The sequence below is a fragment of the Aquarana catesbeiana genome, linkage group LG09, assembly GCF_042186555.1.
Source record: "Aquarana catesbeiana isolate 2022-GZ linkage group LG09, ASM4218655v1, whole genome shotgun sequence".
Lineage (NCBI taxonomy): Eukaryota > Metazoa > Chordata > Amphibia > Anura > Ranidae > Aquarana > Aquarana catesbeiana.
In genome coordinates this window covers 193,691,631-193,714,317 of record NC_133332.1, presented here as the reverse complement: position 1 = coordinate 193,714,317, position 22,687 = coordinate 193,691,631, and the positions used below count along the sequence as shown (strand labels likewise).

The window sequence follows — 22,687 nt, the reverse complement described above, 5'->3', positions numbered from 1 at the left end:
CGGCATTAGAACGAATGCTCTTGCAATGAACAGTGCTTGTATTTTGTTTAAAAATATACAACTGGCTCTCTACAGCCAGACAAAACTGTTGAACGGTAAATGGTGCAATATGAACCCAAAAACAGTTCTAAGCTGTAGCCCTAGTATAACTCATCATAGGCTTTGTCTTCTAATCAAAGATCTTGAAAGTAAAGTACAGATATTTATAGAGTGGAAAGCCCCATGTGTCAGTCTTGTGGTTGACAGGGAGAGTTCCTGTTATCCTATACAAGCAAGAGATCACAGATCAAATAGAGATAAGTACCTGTTGACAGATCCTGTCCTATCTGATTTCAAAATAAGATCACTGAAACAGAAGGTACTTCAGGAAATCTTAATCAGAGAACTGAAGGGATGTTTCTCCCTTAGGACTCTGATCAGTAAAGGGCAAAATCCTGTAGTTCTTTTTAACATTGTTGACAGCATTGTCTAATGACTTCCAGAGCTGTCAACACCTGTACAAAACTACCTACAACAAGCAATTCAGGCAACAGTTCTGGAGAGCAGAAGAATATGGTGAATCAAGTTCAACTGACTTGCTGCAGATGTGGTATACAGTTGTATTTATCTGCAGTGGGCATAGCTCAAGGATCTTACACAGGTGTATGAGAATTTGTATCAAGGATGAGTACTTTTCAACGGCAATTCGATAATGAGAAAATAAAATGTTGTTTTACCTTTAACATACAAGTAAATTCTAGCTTGAAGTCGCAGACTATTCTTGGTTTGGTGTTTGTAAAGACAAGTGATGTAACCTGTGTCTTGTACTTCGGCTTTGGTGAGTTTTAGGTAGCTACATGTAAGATGAGCTTCACTTTGCTTCCTACATCGATGCTCTTCTACTTCCATCCTGCCGTGGTTTGAAAATGGCAAGTGTTTCCAGTGCCACGTCACAGGGCGAGTTCCTCTGTAATAAAAATGATGTTGCATAAACAATAGCATGCCTAATATTATATATTGTATATGATCTATTATATTATGATCTTAATATATCTACAATATAAATCTTTACTATTTTATTTGAAGCTTTGCCACCACTTTCTCTACAACATACTGTATAAGCTCAAGTAAGCAGTACTATATAATTAAAGGTTTGATTCATGAAAGATTGCAGGCATGGTAAGTAGGATTCATCAAACATTGGAGGGAATTCAATGAAGGTTCTGCGATACTTTTCTGACATGAATTGCTCTTGTTAATGTGTTGAACCTAATTCAAGAAACATCTGCAACAGTTTTGGTTCTGACAGCACCTATTGCCTCAGGTAGTTGTAATTTGTGCCACTTCTACATTGTGGCACAATGCTTGCAACAGATTCAAAATAATGTACTGTCCTATTGTATCTTAAAAATGTGGAGTTAATTAAGGAAAACTCTCTTTTGGAATCAAACCTATGAAGCTTACAGTGTGTGTCAGCAGTCCTAATCAAGACATCACAGTGTTTATTTTTTATATTAAAGTGGATACTTACCTCTGCCGTGCAGTTGGTTTTGCACAGAGTGGCCCCGATCCTCTTCTTCTGGGGTCCCTCCGTGGCGCTCCTGGCTCTTCCTCTGCTTGAGTGCCCCGTTGGAGAAGTGCTCTCCTTCGTGGACATCCGTGCGGGCACACTCCCGTGTCCTGCTGCTGCTTCTGTAGACATAGACAGCAAGACTTGGCTCCGCCCCCCGGTGCCCGGGTCATTGGATTTGATTGATAGCAGTGGGAGCCAATGGCTGCGCTGCTATCAATCTATCCAATCAGGACATGAGACACCGGCCGGAGCTGGTGTGCGCGTTCCCGTCGTGGGAATTATGGGGCTCAGGTAAGTATAAGGGGGCTCGGGCGCTGCTGCAGCACAGAAGGATTTTCACCTTAATGCATAGAATGCATTAAGGTGAAAAACGGTGAGGGTTTACAACCCCTCTAAATTGTCATTTCTTTCTATGTATAGTACATCCACTTCACCTACATTGAAATTATGGAAAATAATAGGAATTCTTGAGAATTTCAAAAAGGGATTTTTATGACTTGGATATTGTAATTTGATAAGTCTCCATTAAAGATGTTATCTTGACAATAACAAGTTTAGACCATGAGATCTCTTCAGAAATGCATGCAACAGTTGTAAAAGTATTGCACCAAATTCAGGTACAAGTTCTAGAAAGGTACCTGAACTTGGAGCACACTGTGCCTCTTGTAGAAAGCATCTGGGACACCTTTGCAAAATCTGTCTACACCAGTCATTATGAAATCCAGGGATTATTGTTAAAACAGGCCCTACATTTTTACAGGATCAGTCCTTGGAGAGTTCATTGATTCTTATACTTACAAGTATGTGGGCTCCTACCCCTCCTACCATGACAGCATACTCTCCCGAAGACCAGGAATGCTAAATATATATTCAGAACCATATTGAGCCTAAATAGTAAATGTTATTTACTGCAGATGTATCAAATACAAATGACTAGTGCATTACCAAGAGCTTTATTTGAAATTTCACTTTTGCTTGGATTCAGCATACAGATTTAAAGCTACTGTACAGATTACTCCAAGAAGAATCTCCTATTTATGTTGAATTCCATTGTTTGCAAGGTGTGAGAATGTTTCAAAACTCATATTCCTTTAATTGAAGTGATACTTTCCCTGTTTACACAAAATGTTCCTTTCTGGTTATGGAAAGTGTTAGAAGTTGTGTACCTACATTACAAAGAAATTAGCCCATGACTTATCCTGGAATAGTTTAGAAGCAGCATCTGATAAATGTAAATGCATGAAACACTTAATCTAAAGGAAATCCATTGACTTGAAAATAAATGAATTGCTTTTCAAAGTCACTGAGGTCTTTGCTACATCCCCGTCCCCTCCCTGTTCCTTCCCAGAAAAAAAAAAGGCTTTTGGCTTCATGCTGAGACTGTCTGCGTGCCGCCTTCCTGATGGTGATGCTGCTGCGGAGGTGATCATCTTAAGAGCACTTCCAGCCACTGAGTGATGTGTACACGGCCTGTGTCAGCCTGTGACACCCACTTGTAATCACACATTCCCACGTAAGCACTGGGCGTCTGCCTTCTGCTATAGACAGACGGATGACCCTTATGGCCAGTGTGAAGTTCACACGTCTCTCAAAAGATTTACTAATTCTATCTTTTTCATACTGTTTATTGCATTCATTGTGTGGCAATAAGCCTAGTATTCTACATAAAAACATTTAACAGAAGCATGTTAGAGCAAAGGATATTTATAACACTTCTGCGGTGCACCTGCATCCTATACTACTTTCATAAATAAAAGAAATTACTCCAACTAACAAATTGAGACCTTCTTTGGTCTGATGGCATTTGTCCCTGGGTACATACTTCCCTAAACATTGGAACCGCTCACTGCACCATCCAGCCACAGCAGCTGTTAGCAGGGCTGGATTGTACCCCTGTGTCTTCCACCCGCACCTAAATTTCCAGTGTGCATAACCAGGTCTTAAGCGAACCTTTTATAAAAATAGAAAGCCATTTTATTTGTCATTCTTGGCTTTCGGGTCAAAGGTGATGTCACCGTGCCTCATCGCTGCATCCTGGAATATTCTTTATATTCTATAGTTTTCTTCATATATATATATATATATATATATATATATATATATATATATATATATCTCAATGTATCAATATTTGATATCAACACACACGTACGCAAGTACATGCACATATACACAACCGTATATACATTCCACATAAAAAATGTCTTTATTGTAGCATTTACTTTGCTGATGTCAAATACTTCCTCTGGCGCAAAGTATACGTTTTCCTGAGAAGGTTTGTGAAATACTTTTCTGGAATTACTATATATGGGATCTGAATTGTGATATATTTACACTTCATGTTGGAAGAGAAAAATATCCTTCTGAAAACACTGCATGCCTGGCTGACAAGCCATTTCTCTGGCTTCAATACTTTCAAAATTATGCAAATAATGCATTGTGACTTTATTGTGACCTAACTTAATGCATACTAGTTTTGTGTCAGTAACTAGTTTTGTGTTCAGAAGGTATAATACATATCTTGTCTCCAAATATCACCCAAACCGTCCTCTCTGCTCCCCCCAAGATCTCCTGCTCTCTAGCTCCCTTGTCTCCTCCTCCCATGCTTGTCTCCATGACTTCTCCAGAGCCCCTCCCATCCTCTGGAACTCACTACCCCAATCTGTCTGGCTTTTTTCATACTCTGTCCACTTTCATACTCTGTCCACAGAGGCGATCCCTGAAAACTCATTTCTTCAGGGAAGCCTATCCTGCCTTCAGCTAATAACCAAGTCTTCTATTTCTCCCATCAGTTCATCCCTCACAGTTATTACCTTTTGTTGCACCAACCCCTCCCTATTAGACTGTAAGCTTGCAGGGCCCTCACAACCCTCTTGTATTGAATTGTATTGCCACTGTATTGTCTTCCTTTATATTGTAAAGCTCAGCGCAAACTGTTGGCGCTATATAAATTCTATATAATAATAATAATAATCATGCCTCAAGCAACATCCAGTTTTAGGGTAATACAAAAAACTATACAAAGTTTTATGGCTGAATTAAAGAAAATCAAATTTAGTCCTTTAAGCAGAATAACAGCAAAATGTCTTAAAAACACCAAAAAAGATTCACAGAGATGAAAAACAAAACAAAAACAAAACTGAAGTATAGGAAAATTGACAAATTCCAGAGACATGTACTGTGGCTGACAATACAGTTCTTCATAATCACTTGAATAAAATCCCATATTTAGATCTGCTGCATACTATAGGATATTTCCCCATACCAACATACTATTATAGCATTATAGCTGATACAATTTTTTTTTCAGCTACAACCAATGACCCATTTGATAGGATAATTTTCTACCAATGTAAATACATACCTGGATCTGATTTATTTCAAAAGGAAAATGTAGGGATTTACTTACTGGCTATTTATATTCTAACTTTGTTATTTGTAAACCATTTAACAAAAGTCTCTGATTTAATGCTTTCCAAGTCACTGCCACAAAACCAGTATGGGATTATTTTATATAAATCATCTCCAAAGACCTTTTATAAATGAATCCTACAAATGCCTATAACTTAAATATGAAAATAGTGGTAAATCCTCCATACTTCTGGATATTCCAGAATAGAATATCAAAGAATTGCAGAAATTTTGTCCTCCCCGATGAAGGGTCTGGCTTTGCACTTTTTCCTGAATTACATTTTTTGGCCATAATTTACCAAGCATGGAAGTGTCCATGTAAAATTAAATCAAAACACAATGGAATTGATTTATTAAATCTGGAAAGTGCAAAATCAGGTGCAGTTGTGCATGGTAGCCAATTAGCTTCTAACTTCAGCTTGTTCAATTAAACTTTGATAAAAAAAAAACCTGGAAGCTGATTGGTTTCTATGCAGAGCTGCACCAGATTTTGCACTTTCCATGCTGTAGTAAATCAACCCCTATATCATAAACACTGCTAGGGAGCCAGGTATAGTTCCATTCCTGCTACATCTCCTGAATCCACACTGATACAATGATACTCATAACTTTATAGTTACAATAGCCCAACAGTAGATTTTCTTCCCTTACTTGCAGGTAATGGTGACATTTTTTCCCACTCGGATTTCAGTGTGATCTTTTGCTGGAGACAGCTCAAGCTTAGATAATATTTCATCACGATGTTCTGAAAAGTAACAGAAAAATAATGATTATATGATGCTAGGCACTAATAAATCATTATGAAAATCCCATTAGTGTCCACTTTTTAAGATTACGTTTCGTATATTTCTGGCCTGGATGGACCTTGAAAAATTATAGAAACACTTGGCTAAAATGTTTTACTTTCAAAGAACCCATTATACGTGTGGGTTAGTTTCCAGTTTTATATTGAGTTTGGGGACAACTTTTAGTCTGTGACATTAGGCAGGCATTTCCTGGTGGACCATGTTCCATTGTTCTGTCTAGAAAAGGCATTTGCTAAATCTTTACACATGTTTTTGCAGCTGAAGAACCTTTTCTTCTGTAAGTTTATATTATACAGACACTTATTAGTCTGTCACACACACACAAATGTATCGGCTCATTATAAGATATATCATGTTAGTATAGTAATGGTCTAAGAGAAAAAAAAAGTGGAATGATTTACCATTTATAATGGTCATATACTATTTTGCCCCTTTTTGTGTTATTGTAATCTACAAACATAATCATTTCTATGCTTAACTACTTTGCTTCTATATACCTGTAAACATTTTAAAGCGGACCTTCAGTCATGTTTTCAACTTTCCATCTATTAAATCTTCTGCCCTTGTTGTTTTAACTTTGGATAGTAAAACATTTTTTTTCTGCCAGTAAATACCTTATACAGCCCACTTCCTTTTTCTTGTCTGGTCATTAGCCTAGGCTTATGACATCATACACAGCTCTCTATCTCACTCTTTTCAGGGGGATGAGTCATAAGAGGGCCAATGAGTGCTGCAGGGCTGCAGAGCTGGAGGTGTGCCTCTGTGTGTCTGTGTAAATCCAGGAAGTGAACAGGCAGCAGCTTCAGCTGCCCACAGTTAAAATGGTTGCAGCCAGATAGTGGAGAGAGATTTCTGCAGAATATTTGGCAAGCACAGAATCACAGTATATATAAAATAATATGCAAAGTGGTTGGAGGGAAGCTGCAGAATGGCAAATATGTTTTTATTACAAATTATGTGAGCAGACTGCAGTTCCTCTTTAAATTTTATATTAAAAAAAAATACTGTAAATTACTTCAAGGAGTAGTGCAGGTGATAAAGCCCCAAGCCTGGTATTTACCAATACTGGCCAACTGGTCTCTTAATTCCATAGATAAGCTTGTCCTCACTGATAGGCCTCTCCTATTATTATTTTGGAAGTGTGTGTTGTCCAGGGTAACCTTTTGGCTATTAAAAACAGTAATCTATTTTACCAATAGGTAAATCGATAAGTAGCACAGAGTACATATAGGAAATAACAGTCGGGTAATGTGGGAAGAAGTGATAGTGACCTGATTAGAACTGAAATTGTGTAAAGCTTGCTAATACACATTACAATCTCTGCAACTGTGCAAGTTTTAAAACACTAACTTGAAAAAGCACCATTCTCTTCTGTAGCATATCCTGGACAATATTATTCCTAGCACGAGGTCCGAGACAGATATGTGCGCATAATCTACTGCCAAAACGGACATCTGTGCACATTTTAGGCACTGAAGCCACAATGCTACGAGCACATATGAATAAATATGTATATATCTGTCACCTGTTTTCACTAAAGTCTGTGTTTATGGATCAATGGATGAATTACTGAGGATACAGGTCAAAACGTCATTTTAAGCATCCTTGTATTCCAAAATCGTCAATATATTTCAAAGCAACAAACATAAAACCTGTTGTGGTAATGCTCCCCAGCTTATAAACTTTTCTAATAATGTCCCAAAGATCCTCAAATAACCTTCTATATTGAAAACATATCTTAAAGCAGTGTAAACCCACTAAAAATAAGAGACAAAGGATAATCTGCTAATGGTGTCCAACTCAATGTACTTTTATGATAAGTATTGCTTTTATGAGAAGGCTTCAATGCAGTGATACTTGCATGAGGTATTGGTAGAAATATACCCAAAAATACAAAATAGGCAGGAAAAACAAAGATCAAAAACAACGTCAACAACGAACGAACGCATGGCTGATTCTGTTTGATGTCAGTTTCTTCTTTTTTTATTAAAGACATTTCCTAATTTGAATTCAATCTTATTTTATTGATAGGCAAAGTATCATTGAAAAATTGTATAGTATACAAATATGTCGTTCAATAACACATAAACAAAGATATACATTCGTATATTTGTAAACATTCGTGCGACACTGGTGTCGTACCGTCTCATGGTTTAGATAATTCATGAGCTTTGGTTGAAGAAATTTCCTAATTTTAACAAAGTGGGAAACCTTTGTGGCTGGACCTATTGTACAAGGTCACCCTTACACAGCTTCTGCTATCAGCTGTTCAAAATAGTTAAAGTGGACCTTCTTGTCTTGTTTTGTATAGAACTGTATTGAAGAACCTCTGACGGGTTTTAACAATTATCTCTGTCCCCTTACTTGCTGCCACAGAAACACAGGAAGTGAGTGGCCATCTTCGCAAGTCAGGGGAAATCCCACCTTCTACAGTGTAGGTCTCTCAAGTGGAAATTTTCTCCTGTAGTCCAGTTCTGATGACAACTATAAAAATATATAAATGATTTGTGCATACTTATTTCCCCGGAAACAACAGAAAGGGACTGAATCTCCTAAATAAAGACAAAGAGCGTTAACATGTTCTATCCCTGCCCCTTATATCTAAAGCTAAACAGTAGCTCTGAATGGGTCAGTGTACGTCTTAGGTTGTATTTCCATTGTGCTGGAAAATGCAAAGCACCTCTCCTTGACCTGATTTCTTGTGATTGTGAAAAATCTAAGCAAGGATTCATGCTGCCCACTTGCATGCTGTACTTTTCAATTTTAATTTCAAACTTTTTATTATGCATTTGTGCACTTTTTCCCCACATTCACGTCAAAATATGGATGTCCACAAAGGACATGGAGGAAGCATGTGGAACACTATATCTTGTGAATTTATAGCAGGTACATGCACATGATGAATGTTGAGGTTTTTTTTTTAATGACAAATTGTCAACTTATCTTCAAATAGATCTGCTCACTATTATGAGTGTTATATTAAAACCACATGTTAACTGCTAAGAATATAGATCATGATGTAAAATCAACATTCATATGATACATTTTTACTATTTTGGCTGTAAGACATTACCCGGAACTACAATTAAAATAAAAATGCAATACCGGCTTTCTGTTGATGTTATTTGTAACCGACTTGTCTCAGCAAAGTCTGGCTTTGACAGTAAAAACACATACATTTCTTGACACGTGATGTAATACTGTGTAATTATTTAAGGTATTACAAACTACAAAGCCCTATAAATACTTGTTCATGCTTCATATAAAATAATGAACATACTTTTAAGTTTTTCAGTATGGTTTTAATTAGGAATACAGTTAGTGTGATCCAGGGTTTTATAAGTGAATGAGTCACGAGTCATGAGTTTGTGTGACTCACTAGCAATGTGTCCTACGTATGTAGTATATCGAAAGTCCGCTCATGCGGAAGAAAAACTGTGATTGAAGATAACCAAGTATCACATACACACTCAGTATAAGTACCCTCTCTATTTTATGTTGCATCACCATCTAGTATCTAGGTCTGCTGGATCTATCCGCAACAAGAGTTCCCGATTCTGCATCAGCCACCTACTGCCAGCACTACAAAACCAATCAAGGGCATCTCATCCTGCTATCAAAATATAGCTTTATCCTGCATACTGTATAAGTAAGTCAGGGTTAGGGCACTTAGGACTAACCATGGCAGTGATAAGAATTTGTTATCGCATACAAATTTCAAGCAATTATTTCATCCTCCCCTTTTCTCATTAAGAAAAAGGAAGTAATTAACTGTATGTGTTCTGTTTGTGCCTAATAATCATGGTGCAAGACACATAGTGGAGTATTCAAGGGTGAGCAGATGTTTTACTGCCCATTGCTTACTGAGATATCTGCTCAGCTATGACCATACTTAGACACGCTATGAATGGACGTGGTTGAGAATTCAGGTGCAGAGATCTTCCTTCTTCGTTCCCAAGAGATTCAGTTAGTTCAACCTCCTGGAATCTTCCCAAACAATTGCAAACAAATATTTTTACTATGGAGCTGCAAGTAGGAAGACATTTCTATGGCTTGTACCGCAATTTCAGTGTTGAAGCAGACCCAACCTCAGAAATATTTTTTTTTCATGGTAGCCTCCCTGGCGGTTTTCCCGAGTGTGGCTCGGGGTTAAAATTCAGTACCATTAGCGGTAACCCCGAGCCACACTCGGGATCGCATTGCAGGATCCTGGGGCGGCGTTACTTACCTTGTCCCCGGGATCCTGCGATGTCCCCCGCAGTGTCCGAGGGCTCCGTCCTCCTCCGAAGCCTCTCCGTGCCAGGCTCCGTTCCCTGCGAGCGGCGCGACGCACGGGGGCGGAGCCTGGCGGCAAATTCAAAAAACTGTCAAAATCATAACACATACAGTACTGTAATCTTACAGATTACAGTACTGTATGAAATGATTTCACATCCCTTTTGTCCCCAGTGCTCTGGCCCATGCCCTGTATGCAGTTTTACATGATATACACTGTTCTTTCTGCCTGGAAACTGGAGATTATCCATAGCAACCAAAAAGTGTCCCTTTACGTCAAAAGTGGCTTTAGACCATCTAGAAAACAGCGATAATAAATTAGAACACTTGCAGAATTGAGCGATAGTGAATTGTGGGGAAATTTATTTTATTACTATTTTTTAAAATTTTTTTTAATTATTTATTTTTATTTATTATATTATAATTTATGTTTTTGTGTTTCAAACTTTATCATACCCGGGATATCTACTAGACTCTGGTTTGGACAGATTTAAGTGTGTTATTGTTAAGATTTACAGACCTACAATATAAAACGCCAAATTTCCATGCAAAATAATGGTACCACTTTCAGCACCTAAAATCCGAAATAATCATACCGCCAGGGAGGTTAAGGGTATTCATTCTATGTAATCTGTAACATAAATATTTATTATGTCTTAACTAGATTGCAGTACTCATACTGACAATTTTCCATTTTTCCATCTGCCCAAAAGGCCAGAACCAGCTTTGCTTAGGCATTGGACAGATTATTTATGGACTTGCTCTAATCAACTAGCTCTAAAATCAGTACTTCATCCCATTAATCTCCAAATGTGTATATATATATATATATATATATATATATATATATATATATATATATATACACATACATACACACACACATACCATACACACACATGTTTCAGGACTATCAAGGTACTTCAAGAAACTCAATACATAGGGGTTGATCTACTAAAACTGGAGAGTGCAAATGATGGTGCATCTGTGCATGATAGCAATCAGCTTCTAACTTCATCTTCTTCAATTAGGCTTTGAAAAAAAAATGGAAGCTGGTTTCCATGTAGAGCTGCACCAGATTTTGGACTCTCCAGTTTTAGTAAATTAACCCCATAGTCCTTATTTAAAGAGTTTTACTTATTATTACAATATCATTTAAAAAGTGCATACCGTAGGGACCAGTTTACCCAGCTTCCATATAACTCAATAAATACTGTATGTACATGTAAAACAGTACACTTCTCAGCTTCAATCTCCACGTCTACACCCTGTTATCATTATCATATCAAATGTACAGTATGTATAATGTAGTGTGTACACAAGCTCTTTATTGAACCTTGAATCACTGTTTTTTAATTTAAATAACCATATTATTTGCAATCTAAAGACTGTGTATTGAGATTCTTGAAGTATCTTAAACCTCCCAGGACATGTACTGTATAAACATACCTCACAATTTTGAGATAGGAACCAGGGACACTTATTAGCAAAAGTATGTAGGCATAGGACACACCCCCTGTCACGCCCCCTTAAAGAGGAATTATACAAAAAAATGATTAGTTAAACCCACAAGTGCTTTTTTTTACCACTACTATTTCTTTATATTGGCTTTTGGAATTTACAAATGCAGCAATTTAGAAATTGGATGAAAGGTTTAGCACTGGGAAATACTTTTTTGCTAAATAGTGCATTTATATACAACTACAGAGATCAGACCAAATTGAGGGACAAATGAGGAGGGAAGAGGGACAGAGGGACTTTGTTCCAAATCAGGGACAGTCCCTCTTATATGTCTACACATTTGTTAGGCATTATCCATGGTCACCATCTACTTCCTTGACTAGGATGCTGGCATCCTTCGATTTGAACATTGTGGATGAAATTTCTAGCTTTTTTTTTAATAACATGAACATATGCAAAACAATTTAAATATGATATATATGACAAATCCAACACACCTGCAAAAGAGATGTTCAGTATGATACTGTATACTAACAAGAACATTCTCACTCAGTTGTTTTTAACACAATTGTGTCATAAAAAATATAAACAGGCCTACCTGCTAAAAAAGGGTCTGAATACTTACCTTTGCACAGTACTCACTGGCTCCTCCCACCAACCTCCATATCACTACTGTAATGACATAGGGGAACCAGTGAGGACAACCTGAGACCAGCTAAATTATATTCCCAAAAGTGTCACTTTCCCAGTGGACTTCAGAAGGGAATCTCTCTTGAATGGAATGGACTTCAGGCAGCACAGGCAACATAAAAAGTAGGTATTCTGTCTTATCTTCTGCAGGTATAGCAGTTTTTTTTGTTTTTTTCTTATGACAGGTCACTTTGAAAACCGTGCAATCTGATTTTTAAAGCTTAATAACCTTGTCTCAGAACAGCCCTTTTAGTTTTACGTTTTCTATATCAGCTCCTTCTAAAACTATTCTGTCTATTATGTGTGATTACTAGCAAGATGACTCACATGCTGGCATTGTAAATCATTGTAAACCCCTCCAAGTTCAGTGATGACAAACTCTGCCATCATTTCCAACTCCACTAAACACCCGTAGCCCTTACAAGGCCAAATTGTGGTGACATACTGACCTAGTAGATTCAAATAAAACAGAATTTTATAAAACTCTGGTTAGGCCTCATCTGGAGGTTTCCATCCAGTTCTGGTCACCAGTCCTCTGAAGGGATGTGCTGGAGCTGGAGAGAGAGTCCAAAGAAGGGCAACGAAACAAATAAGGGGACTGGAGGACCTCAATTACGAGGAACGACTGCAAACACTAAATTTATTCTTGCTGAAGATGAGAAGCTTAAGAGGTGACATGATAGCGATCTACAAATATCTCAATGGGGATCCCAGCATAGGAAATAAACTATTCAGTCATAGGAATTGTAAAAAGACATGGGGCACACAATGAGACTGGAGGAGAAGCGGTTTAACCTTAAACTGCATAGGGGGTTCTTCACTGTTAGGGCAATAAAGATGTGGAACTCTCTCCCACAAATTGATGGTGGCTGCGGGGAGTATGGATATTTTTAAAAGACTTTTAGATGTACATCTTAAAGGGTACAACATACAGGGATATGGGAAATCATTATAGATACTGATACACATGCACCTACACAGGCTGAACTGGATGGACAATTGTCTTTTTCAGCCTTACCGACTATGTAACTATGTAAGAATAGACAAATTCTTAGCGACTCCAATTACAGGCAAGTGACAGCATTGTGTTGGATGGAGACACAATCTGCTGTGAGCAAATATCACCCAAGACAACAAGAAGCTGAAGCATTCTATAGAACTTTACCACTTCAGCCCCAGAAGATTTGGCTGCTCAATGACCAGGCCATTTTTTGCAATACAGCACTGCGGCGCTTTAACTGACAATTGCGCGGTCGTGCAATGCTGTACCCAAACAAAATTTACGTCCTTTTTTTCCCACAAATAGAGCTTTCTTTTGGCGGTTTTTGATCACCTCTGTGGTTTTTATTTTTTGTGCTATAAACAAAAGAAGAGCGACAATTTTGAAAAAAAACACACCCCCATTGGGGGTTATTTCCGAAAAGCAAATCCACATTGCACTACAAGTGCAAACTACAAGTGAAAAGTACACTTGAAATTGCACTGAAAGTGCACTTGGAAGTGCAGTCGTTTTAAATCTGAGGGATAGATCTGAAATGAGGGGAAACTCTGCTGATTTTATCATCCAATCATGTGCAAGCTTTTACCTTGCACTTGTAGTTTGCACTTGTAGTGCAAAGTGGATTTGCCTTTAATAAATAAACCCCAATATCTTTTACTTTTTGCTATAATAAATATCCCAAATTTAAAAAAAAAAATGTTTTCCTCAGTTTAGGCCAATATGTATTCTTCTACAGATTTTTGGTAAAAAAAAAAAAAAAAAAATCGCAATAAGCGTATATTGATTGGTTTGTGCAAAAGTTATAGCGTCTACAAAATAGGGGATAGATTTATGGCATTTTTATTATTTATTTTTTTATTTTTTTACTAGTAATGGCAGTTATCAGCAATTTTTATCGGAACTGCAATATTGCGGCGGACACATCGGATACGTTTGACACATTTTTGGGACCAGTGACAATTATACAGCGATCAGTGCTATAAAAATGCACTGGTTACTGTATAAATGTCACTGGCAGGGAAGGGGTTAACACTAGGGGGGGCATCAAGGGGTTAACTGTGTTCCCCAGTGTGTGTTCTAACTGTGGGGGGGATGGAACTGACTAGGAGGAGAGAGAGAGCGGTGTTCATACTTAGCATGAACACACGATCTGTCTCCTCTCGCCTGAGAGAACTGGGATCTGTGTGTTTACACACACAGATCCCGGTTCACGCTCTGCCATGAGCGATCACGGTTGCCTGGAGGGCGCCGCCGGGTACTTGCATCGGCGGCGAGCCGGGGGAGCACGCACGTGCCTCTGGCGGCATGCGTGTGCCTCCTAGTGGTCAAAAGGTGAAGCGACGTAAGGTCATTTCGCCCAGGTGAGTACAACTGCGGCGGTTGGTCGGGAAGGGGTTAATAAACAATATCATTAAAAATATCAAGACCATTTTTTTTTTCAGCATACATGTCATTATTAAAGCGGAGTTCCACCCATTTAATAGTCAGCAGCTACATAAAGTGTAGCTGCTGACTTTCAATAGACAGACACTCACCTGTCCCACGGTCCAGCGATGCGGACGCATGAAGCCTTGCTTCTCTCCTCCTCTCTGCGGAACCGGCATTGTAACTTTCGCGAGCCGCACTGTGTGTGGTGAATGGCTGAGCAATCTTCTGAGACCAGCGACGTGTCCCAGAAGATTGCAGGGAGGGGAAAGAGGTGAACTTCCTTCCGGCGCCAGGGGAGGAAGTGGGAGCTGGGTGCCTGTCAAAACTGGGTACCCACCCAAAAAATGACATGCCAAATGTGACATGTCAGGGGTTACCGGTACTTAAAGCGGGAGTTCCATTTTTGGGTGGAACTTCGCTTTAAGTAAATCTACAGAAATCATGCACTTTATAGAAACTATAAATAAATGGGTGCATATACCATAATGACTGGTTCACACTAGATATGGTGGGAGAGCCTTGGGCAGCTATTCCAAAACAGTCCCACCGCATGGACAAGGCAAAATGTCTTATCTCCTATGTACCTGGTTCACACCACTACATTGTGGTGGTGTGCAGGCACGATGCACTGAAATCCACTGCACTGCACAGCAGGCATTTGAACACTATGAGATGTTTCTGTGACATCGCAATAAAAATTGTTTTTAAATAAAAAAAGAAACAGTAGGATCCCCCAAACTTAGTGTATTATCACTGCATTGATCTATGCCGCACTGCACACCAGCAGCTGAGTTGCTGGTGTGAACCAGCCCTAAACAACAAGTTTTTGATTGATATTGAAGTGTTAAATCCCCTGAGAGTTGCTTTAATATATATATATCTGAGGCCTCATTCACATTATGCATACATCCATAAGAAGGGCTAGCTTTGCCCACACAGGATGCACAGGTGTTCCATGAATTTGTGTGCAGGCACCTGCATGGCTGTTAAACTGGCAACAGTGTCTGTATCTGTTCAGTCGCTGCATTGCAATCGACATTAATGGGACTGAATGCATGTGGATGCACAGAACACCTGTGCATCCCATGCGGCCACATACAGCCCTTCACACAGGTGTATGCATAAGTATGTTGTGTGAATGAGGGACTCTGTTGAAGTGATAGCTTCAGTGCCTGGGTCTACATACCTACTAGGGTCATGAGGAATTCCTTCTTCCTCTGTATTTTTATTTATTTTATCATTTGGAGAATGTAACAAAAAATGCAAGAACGTGGACGTGGGTGCGAAAACTCAAAACTCCCCGATGGGCAGGAACAGAGTCAGGAATTATGGCAGCAAGATGTTTGTATTGGAGTATCCAAGATATATAGGAAGCCAGTGGTGTACCCAACATACCAGGTCCCACCTATAACTATTACTTTTGGATGGACTGGCCCCTTTATAAAGTGCAGTGGCTATCTGCTAAGGGCAGTTACTCAAGCCAGTCAAATTAGGAGGCAGTGTTCCATAGTGTAAACACGTTTTTGGCCATTATATGGGTACTGCATTTTGCACTCAATGGTTATTTTTTACACTAATGCCCGTACACACGGTTGGATCTTCCGACGGAGAATGTTCGATGGGAGCTTGTTGTCGGAAATTCCAACCGTGTGTGGGCTCCATCGGACATTTTCCTTCGGGATTTTCGTCACACAAAATTTGAGATCTGGATCTCAAATTTTCCAACAACAAAATCCGCTGTCGTAAATTCCAATCGTATGTACACAATTCCGACGCACAAAGTTCCACGCATGCTCAGAATCAAGCAGAAGAGCAGCACTGGCTATTGAACCTAATTTTTCTCGGATCGTTGTAAGTGTTGTACATCACCGCATTCTTGACGTTCGGAATTTCAGACAAGATTTGTGTGACAGTGTGTATGCAAGACAAGTTTGAGCCAACATCCGTCGGAATAAAAACATGGATTTTGTTGTCGGAATGTCCGATCGTGTGTACGGGGCATTAGGTTGACAAATTACAGTCTAATAATAAAGTTTAAATATGTCACATTTATGAGTGTGTAATAGGAACATTGTTTACTTTGTTACCAGCAGCAGCAGTATGCCACCTTATAACCCCTCATGGCACATTGTACCAGCCAGACAGTTAACCATTCCACAACTAAAAGAATTTAGTGCCATTTGGCTTGCTGCTGGTGCTTTGTGAAGAATTATCTGATCACTGTCAAAAGGTTGGCAGTGTGCAGTTGACTGTGCGTACAAATGGTTTCATCATATACATGATATGTGGCATTTACAGCATTATAATGTCAGCTCCTTTCAGCTCACACTTCAAGAAAACATTAGTCTCAGTATACGGAAAGAAAACAAACTGAGTTCCATCTAATGTATATATGCATTCCATAGATACAATTAAAGCTCTTTAATCGTGATACTGTGAAATAAATATTTCAGTCAAGCCGTTCCTTCCCGGCCCATGTATCTACAGCAGTGGGAGGCTGAGGGACCTGACCTGTCCCTAGTTGGGCCCTAATTGTTTCTTCAGGTACAATAGTTAATGGAGGCAGGAAACACATAGGGGGTTATTTACAAAAGGCAAATCCACTTTGCACTACAAGTGCACTGAGAGTGCACTTGGAAGTGCAGTCGCTGTAAATCTGAGGAGAAGATCTGAAATGAGGGGAAGCTCTGCTGATTTTATCATCCAATCATGTGCAAGCTAAAATACTGTTTTTTATTTTCTTTGTATGTCCCCCCTCGGATCTACAGGGACTGCACTTTCAAGTGCACTCGTAGTGCAAAGTGGATTTGCCTTTAGTAAATAACCCCCATAGGGTCATTATTTCAGTCCATACAATAGATTTCAGAAACCCATAAACAGCCCGGCATTTCTGGGAGAGTCTTCCAGACAGCCGCTACTGAATTTATTTAACCCTTTCTGTGTGCATTAGAATAAATCATTCACATGTGTACAGTATTTCATTTATAGAACAGGCTAAATTAGAAAATAATTATGCTCTCAAATAAAGGTACATGCAGTCGCTGTGGTTTCTTATAGCAAACTCAAGGCCTTCTAACAATATAGTCATAAATGAGATGATGACTAATGGCAGTAATAACCAGGAACACTGGCATAACTGATAAAGGGGTACTGCTGCCTCTGCCAATAACATAGGCACATTTGGTAGATATTTCACTTATAAAGATTAATATAGCAAAGTATCTTCCCAAGTCTTAAGCCCCTATTGGATCTTAAAGTGATTGTAAAAGCAGAAGTTTTATTTTATCTTAATGCTTTCTATGTATTAAGATAAAAGCCTTCTGTTTGCAGTAGCCCCCCTCCCCCAACACCCCCTAATACTTACCTGAGCCCCATCTAGGTCCAGCAATGTTGTAGGAGTGTCTCGGCTGCCCGGGACTCCCCTGCTCATTGGCTGAGACAGCAGCATGGCGCCATTGGCTCCTGCTGCTGTCAATCAAATACAGTCAGCTAATGAGGAGAGAAAGGGGCCAGGGCTGGGCCATGGCTCCGTGTCTGAATGGACACAGGGAGCTGTGGCTCGGCTCAGGTGCCCCCATAGAAAGCTGCTTTGCTGTGGGGGCACGCAACAGGAGGGAGGGGCCAGGAGCACAGAAGGGGGACCCGAGAAGAGGAGGATCTGGGCTGCTCTATGCAAATCCACTGCACAGAGCGGGTAAGTATAACGTTTGTTATTTTTAACTAAAAAAAAAAAAACGAGACTTTAATATCACTTTAAGATCTAAAGCCCTGATGAAGAGGGAGGTCTCGGCCCTGAATATTTTATTGCAAAAGAGTAAAGCGCATTTATTATCAAGATCTTGAAGTTTCTAAACTTACTTTGTGAAGATCCCCACATATTTACTTCCTTGAATTCTGTGACACATATTCACTATGCCTTGTTGATAGGCAATGTTGTGTCACACATTTCACAGAGCCTGCCTTCTGAACTATAGAGGTGCTGAGAGCAGAAGTTTCTGGAGGCGCAGTCAGTACAATAATCACTGCTTGTAGGCAGCAAGGTACCATGGGATACAATATGTAGTTCTTAGAAACTGAAAGTAAACAAAGCATGCAGGGAATCCAGGAAGACAGGCAAAAGTTACATGAAAGGAGATTTTTCAAGCAAGTTTATATTGGATTGTCAAAAAATAACTTTTTTTTTGTATTGCTATTGCAGTGGTGATGTTATATATTTAAAGTGTATGCTGTGACCATAGATTACCTTTAACCACTTGCCGACCGCCTCACGACAATATACGTCGGCAGAATGGCACAGGCAAGCAGAATCATGTACCTGTACGTGATCTGCCTCCCGCGGAAGGGGGGTCCGATCGGACCCCCCCGGTGCCCGAGGTGGTCGGCATTTCTCCCCCGGCGATCGGAGGAGAGGGGGAGGCCATCAATTTGTGGCCCCCCCCTCGCGATCGCTCCCGGCCAATGGGATCATTCCTCTGCTGCTGTATAGTAAACAGCAGCAGAGGAAGTGATGCCATCTCTCCTCGGCTCAGTATTTTCCATTCCGGCGCCGAGGAGAAAAGACATCAATCTAAGTGCACAACACACACACAGTAGAACATGCCAGGCACACATTACACCCCCGATCACCCCCCAATCACCCCCCAATCAATCCCCCCCCCGTCACACTGACACCAAGCAGTTTTTTTTTTCTGATTACTGCATTGGTGTCAGTTTGTGACAGTTAGTGTGGTAGGGCAGTTAGTGTTAGCCCCCTTTAGGTCTAGGGTACCCCCCTAACCCCCCCTAATAAAGTTTTAACCCCTTGATCACCCCCCGTCGCCAGTGTCACTAAGCGATCATTTTTCTGATCGCTGTATTAGTGTCACTGGTGATGCTAGTTAGGGAAGTAAATATATAGGTTCCCCGTCAGCGTTTTATAGTGTCAGAGACCCCCATATACTACCTAATAAAGGTTTTAACCCCTCGATTGCCCCTAGTTAACCCTTTCACCAGTGATCACCGTATAACTGTTACGGGTGAAGCTGGTTAGTTAGTTTATTTTTTTTAGTGTCAGGGCACCCGCCGTTTATTACCGAATAAAGGTTTAGCCCCCTGATCGCCCGGCGGTGATATGCGTCGCCCTAGGCAGCGTCAGGTTAGCGCCAGTACCACTAACACCCACGCACACAGCATACGCCTCCCTTAGTGGTATAGTATCTGAACGGATCAATACCTAATCCAATCAGATCTATACTAGCGTCCCCAGCTGTTTAGGGTTCCCAAAAACGCAGTGTTAGCGGGATCAGCCCAGATACCTGCTAGCACCTGCATTTTGCCCCTCCGCCCGGCCCAGCCCAGCCCACCCAAGTGCAGTATCGATCAATCACTGTCACTTACAAAACACTAAACGCATAACTGCAGCGTTCGCAGAGTCAGGCCTGATCCCTGTGATCGCTAACAGTTTTTTTGGTAGCGTTTTGGTGAACTGGCAAGCACCTGCGGCCTAGTACACCCCGGTTGTAGTCAAACCAGCACTGCATTAACACTTGGTGACGTGGCGAGTCCCATAAGTGCAGTTCAAGCTGGTGAGGTGGCAAGCACAAGTAGTGTCCCGCTGCCACCAAGAAGAAGACAAACACAGAGCCATCGTGCCCATAATGCCCTTCCTGCTGCATTCGCCAATCCTAATTGGGAACCCACCACTTCTGCAGCACCCGTACTTCCCCCATTCACATCCCCAACCAAATGCAGTCGGCTGCATGAGAGGCATTTTTATGTCCTCCTGAGTACCCCTACCCAACGAACCCCCCCAAAAAAGATGTCGTGGTTATACCAGAATGATGCCTGCAGGTTTAAGTATCATCTTGGTATCATTCTTTTCAGCCAGCGGTCGGCTTTCATGTAAAAGCAATCCTAGCGGCTAATTAGTCTCTAGACTGCTTTTACAAGCAGTGGGAGGGAATGCCCCCCCACCATCTTCCGTGTTTTTCTCTGGCTCTCCTGTCTCAACAGGGAACACCTGAGAATGCAGCCGGTGATTCAGCCAGCTGACCATAGAGCTGATCAGAGACCAGAGTGGCTCCAAACATCTCTATGGCCTAAGAAACCGGAAGCTACGAGCATTTCATGACTTAGATTTCGCCGGATGTAAACAGCACCATTGGGAAATTGGGAAAGCATTTTATCACACCGATCTTGGTGTGGTCAGATGCTTTGAGGGCAGAGGAGAGATCTAGGGTCTAATAGACCCCAATTTTTTCAAAAAAAGAGTACCTGTCACTACCTATTGCTATCATAGGGGATATTTACATTCCCTGAGATAATAAAAATTATTAAAAAAAATGAAAGGAACAGTTTAAAAATAAGATAAAAAAAAGCAAAAAAATAATAAAGAAAAAAAATAAATAAATAAAGCACCCCTGTCCCCCCCTGCTCTCGCGCTAAGGCGAACGCAAGCGTCGGTCTGGCGTCAAATGTAAACAGCAATTGCACCATGCATGTGAGGTATCACCGCGAAGGTCAGATCAAGGGCAGTAATTTTAACAGTAGACCTCCTCTGCAAATCTAAAGTGGTAACCTGTAAAGGCTTTTAAAAGCTTTTAAAAATGTATTTATTTTGTTACCACTGCACGTTTGTGTGCAATTTTAAAGCATGTTTGGTATCCATGTACTCGGCCTAAGATCATCTTTTTTATATCATCAAACATTTGGGCAATATAGTGTGTTTTAGTGCATTAAAATTTAAAAAAGTGTGTTTTTTCCCCAATAAATGCGTTTGAAAAATCGCTGCCTAAATACTGTGTGAAAAAAAAAAATGAAACACCCACCATTTTAATCTGTAGGGCATGTGCTTTAAAAAAATATATATAATGTTTGGGGGTTCAAAGTAATTTTCTTGCAAAAAAAAATAATTTTTTCATGTAAACAAAAAGTGTCAGAAAGGGCTTTGCCTTCAAGTGGTTAGAAGAGTGGGTGATGTGTGACATAAGCTTCTAAATGTTGTGCATAAAATGCCATGACAGTTCAAACCCCCCCCCCAAATGACCCCATTTTGGAAAGTAGACACCCCAAGCTATTTGCTGAGAGGCATGTCAAGTCTATGGAATATTTTATATCGTGACACAAGTTGCAGGAAAAAGACAATTTTTTTTTTCACTAAATGATATATTGCTCAAACATGCCATGGGAATATGTGAAATTACACCCCAAAATACATTCTGTTGCTTCTCCTGAGTACGGGGATACCACATGTGTGAGACTTTTTGGGAGCCTAGCCGTGTACGGGACCCCGAAAACCAAGCACCACCTTCAGGCTTTCTAAGGGCGTAAATTTTTGGTTTCACTCTTCGCTGCCTATCACAATTTCGGAGGCCATGGAATGCCCAGGTGGCACAAAACCTCCCCAAATGACCCTATTTTGGAAAGTAGACACCCCAAGCTATTTGCTGAGAGGTATAGTGAGTATTTTGCAGACCTCACTTTTTGTCACAAAGTTTTAAAAATTGAAAAAAGAAAAAAATTTTTCTTCTTGTCTTTCTTCATTTTCAAAAACAAATGAGAGCGGCAAAATACTCACCATGCCTCTCAGCAAATAGCTTGGGGTGTCTACTTTCCAAAATGGGGTCATTTGGGGGGGGAGGGTTTGTGCCACCTGGGCATTCCATGGCCTCCGAATCTGTGATAGGCAGTGAAGAGTGAAATCAAAAATTTACACCCTTAGAAATTCTGAAGGCGGTGATTGGATTTCGGGGCCCCGTATGCGGCTAGGCTCCCAAAAAGTCCCACACATGTGGTATCCCCATACTCAGGAGAAGCAGCTAAATGTATTTTGGGGGGCAATTCCACATATGCCCATGGCTTGTGTGAGCAATATATCATTTAGTGACAACTTTGTGCAAAAATAAAAAAATTTGTGACTTTCCCGCAACTTGTGTCAAAATATAAAATATTCCATGGACTCAACATGCCTCTCAGCAAATAGCTTGGGGTGTCTACTTTCTAAAATGGGGTCATTTGGGGGGGGGGGGTTTGTGCCATCTGGGCATTTTATGGTCTTCAAAACTGTGATAGGTAGTGAGGAGTGAA

At 40.2% G+C, this 22,687-nt stretch overlaps 1 protein-coding gene across 3 annotated transcripts in view; it reads right to left on the bottom strand.

The window, feature by feature from the left end:
* The window catches only part of LOC141108162 (vascular endothelial growth factor receptor kdr-like), a 308,462-nt gene that overhangs the window by 209,881 nt on the left and 75,894 nt on the right, over positions 1 to 22,687 (bottom strand). For all 3 annotated transcript variants that reach the window (XM_073599472.1, XM_073599473.1, XM_073599474.1), the window contains exons 2-3: positions 5,615 to 5,708; positions 717 to 946 (exon numbers count right to left, since the gene is read on the bottom strand). In XM_073599472.1, coding sequence (XP_073455573.1) covers positions 717 to 946; positions 5,615 to 5,708 — 324 coding nt within the window. The remainder of the gene's footprint in view (positions 1 to 716; positions 947 to 5,614; positions 5,709 to 22,687) is intronic.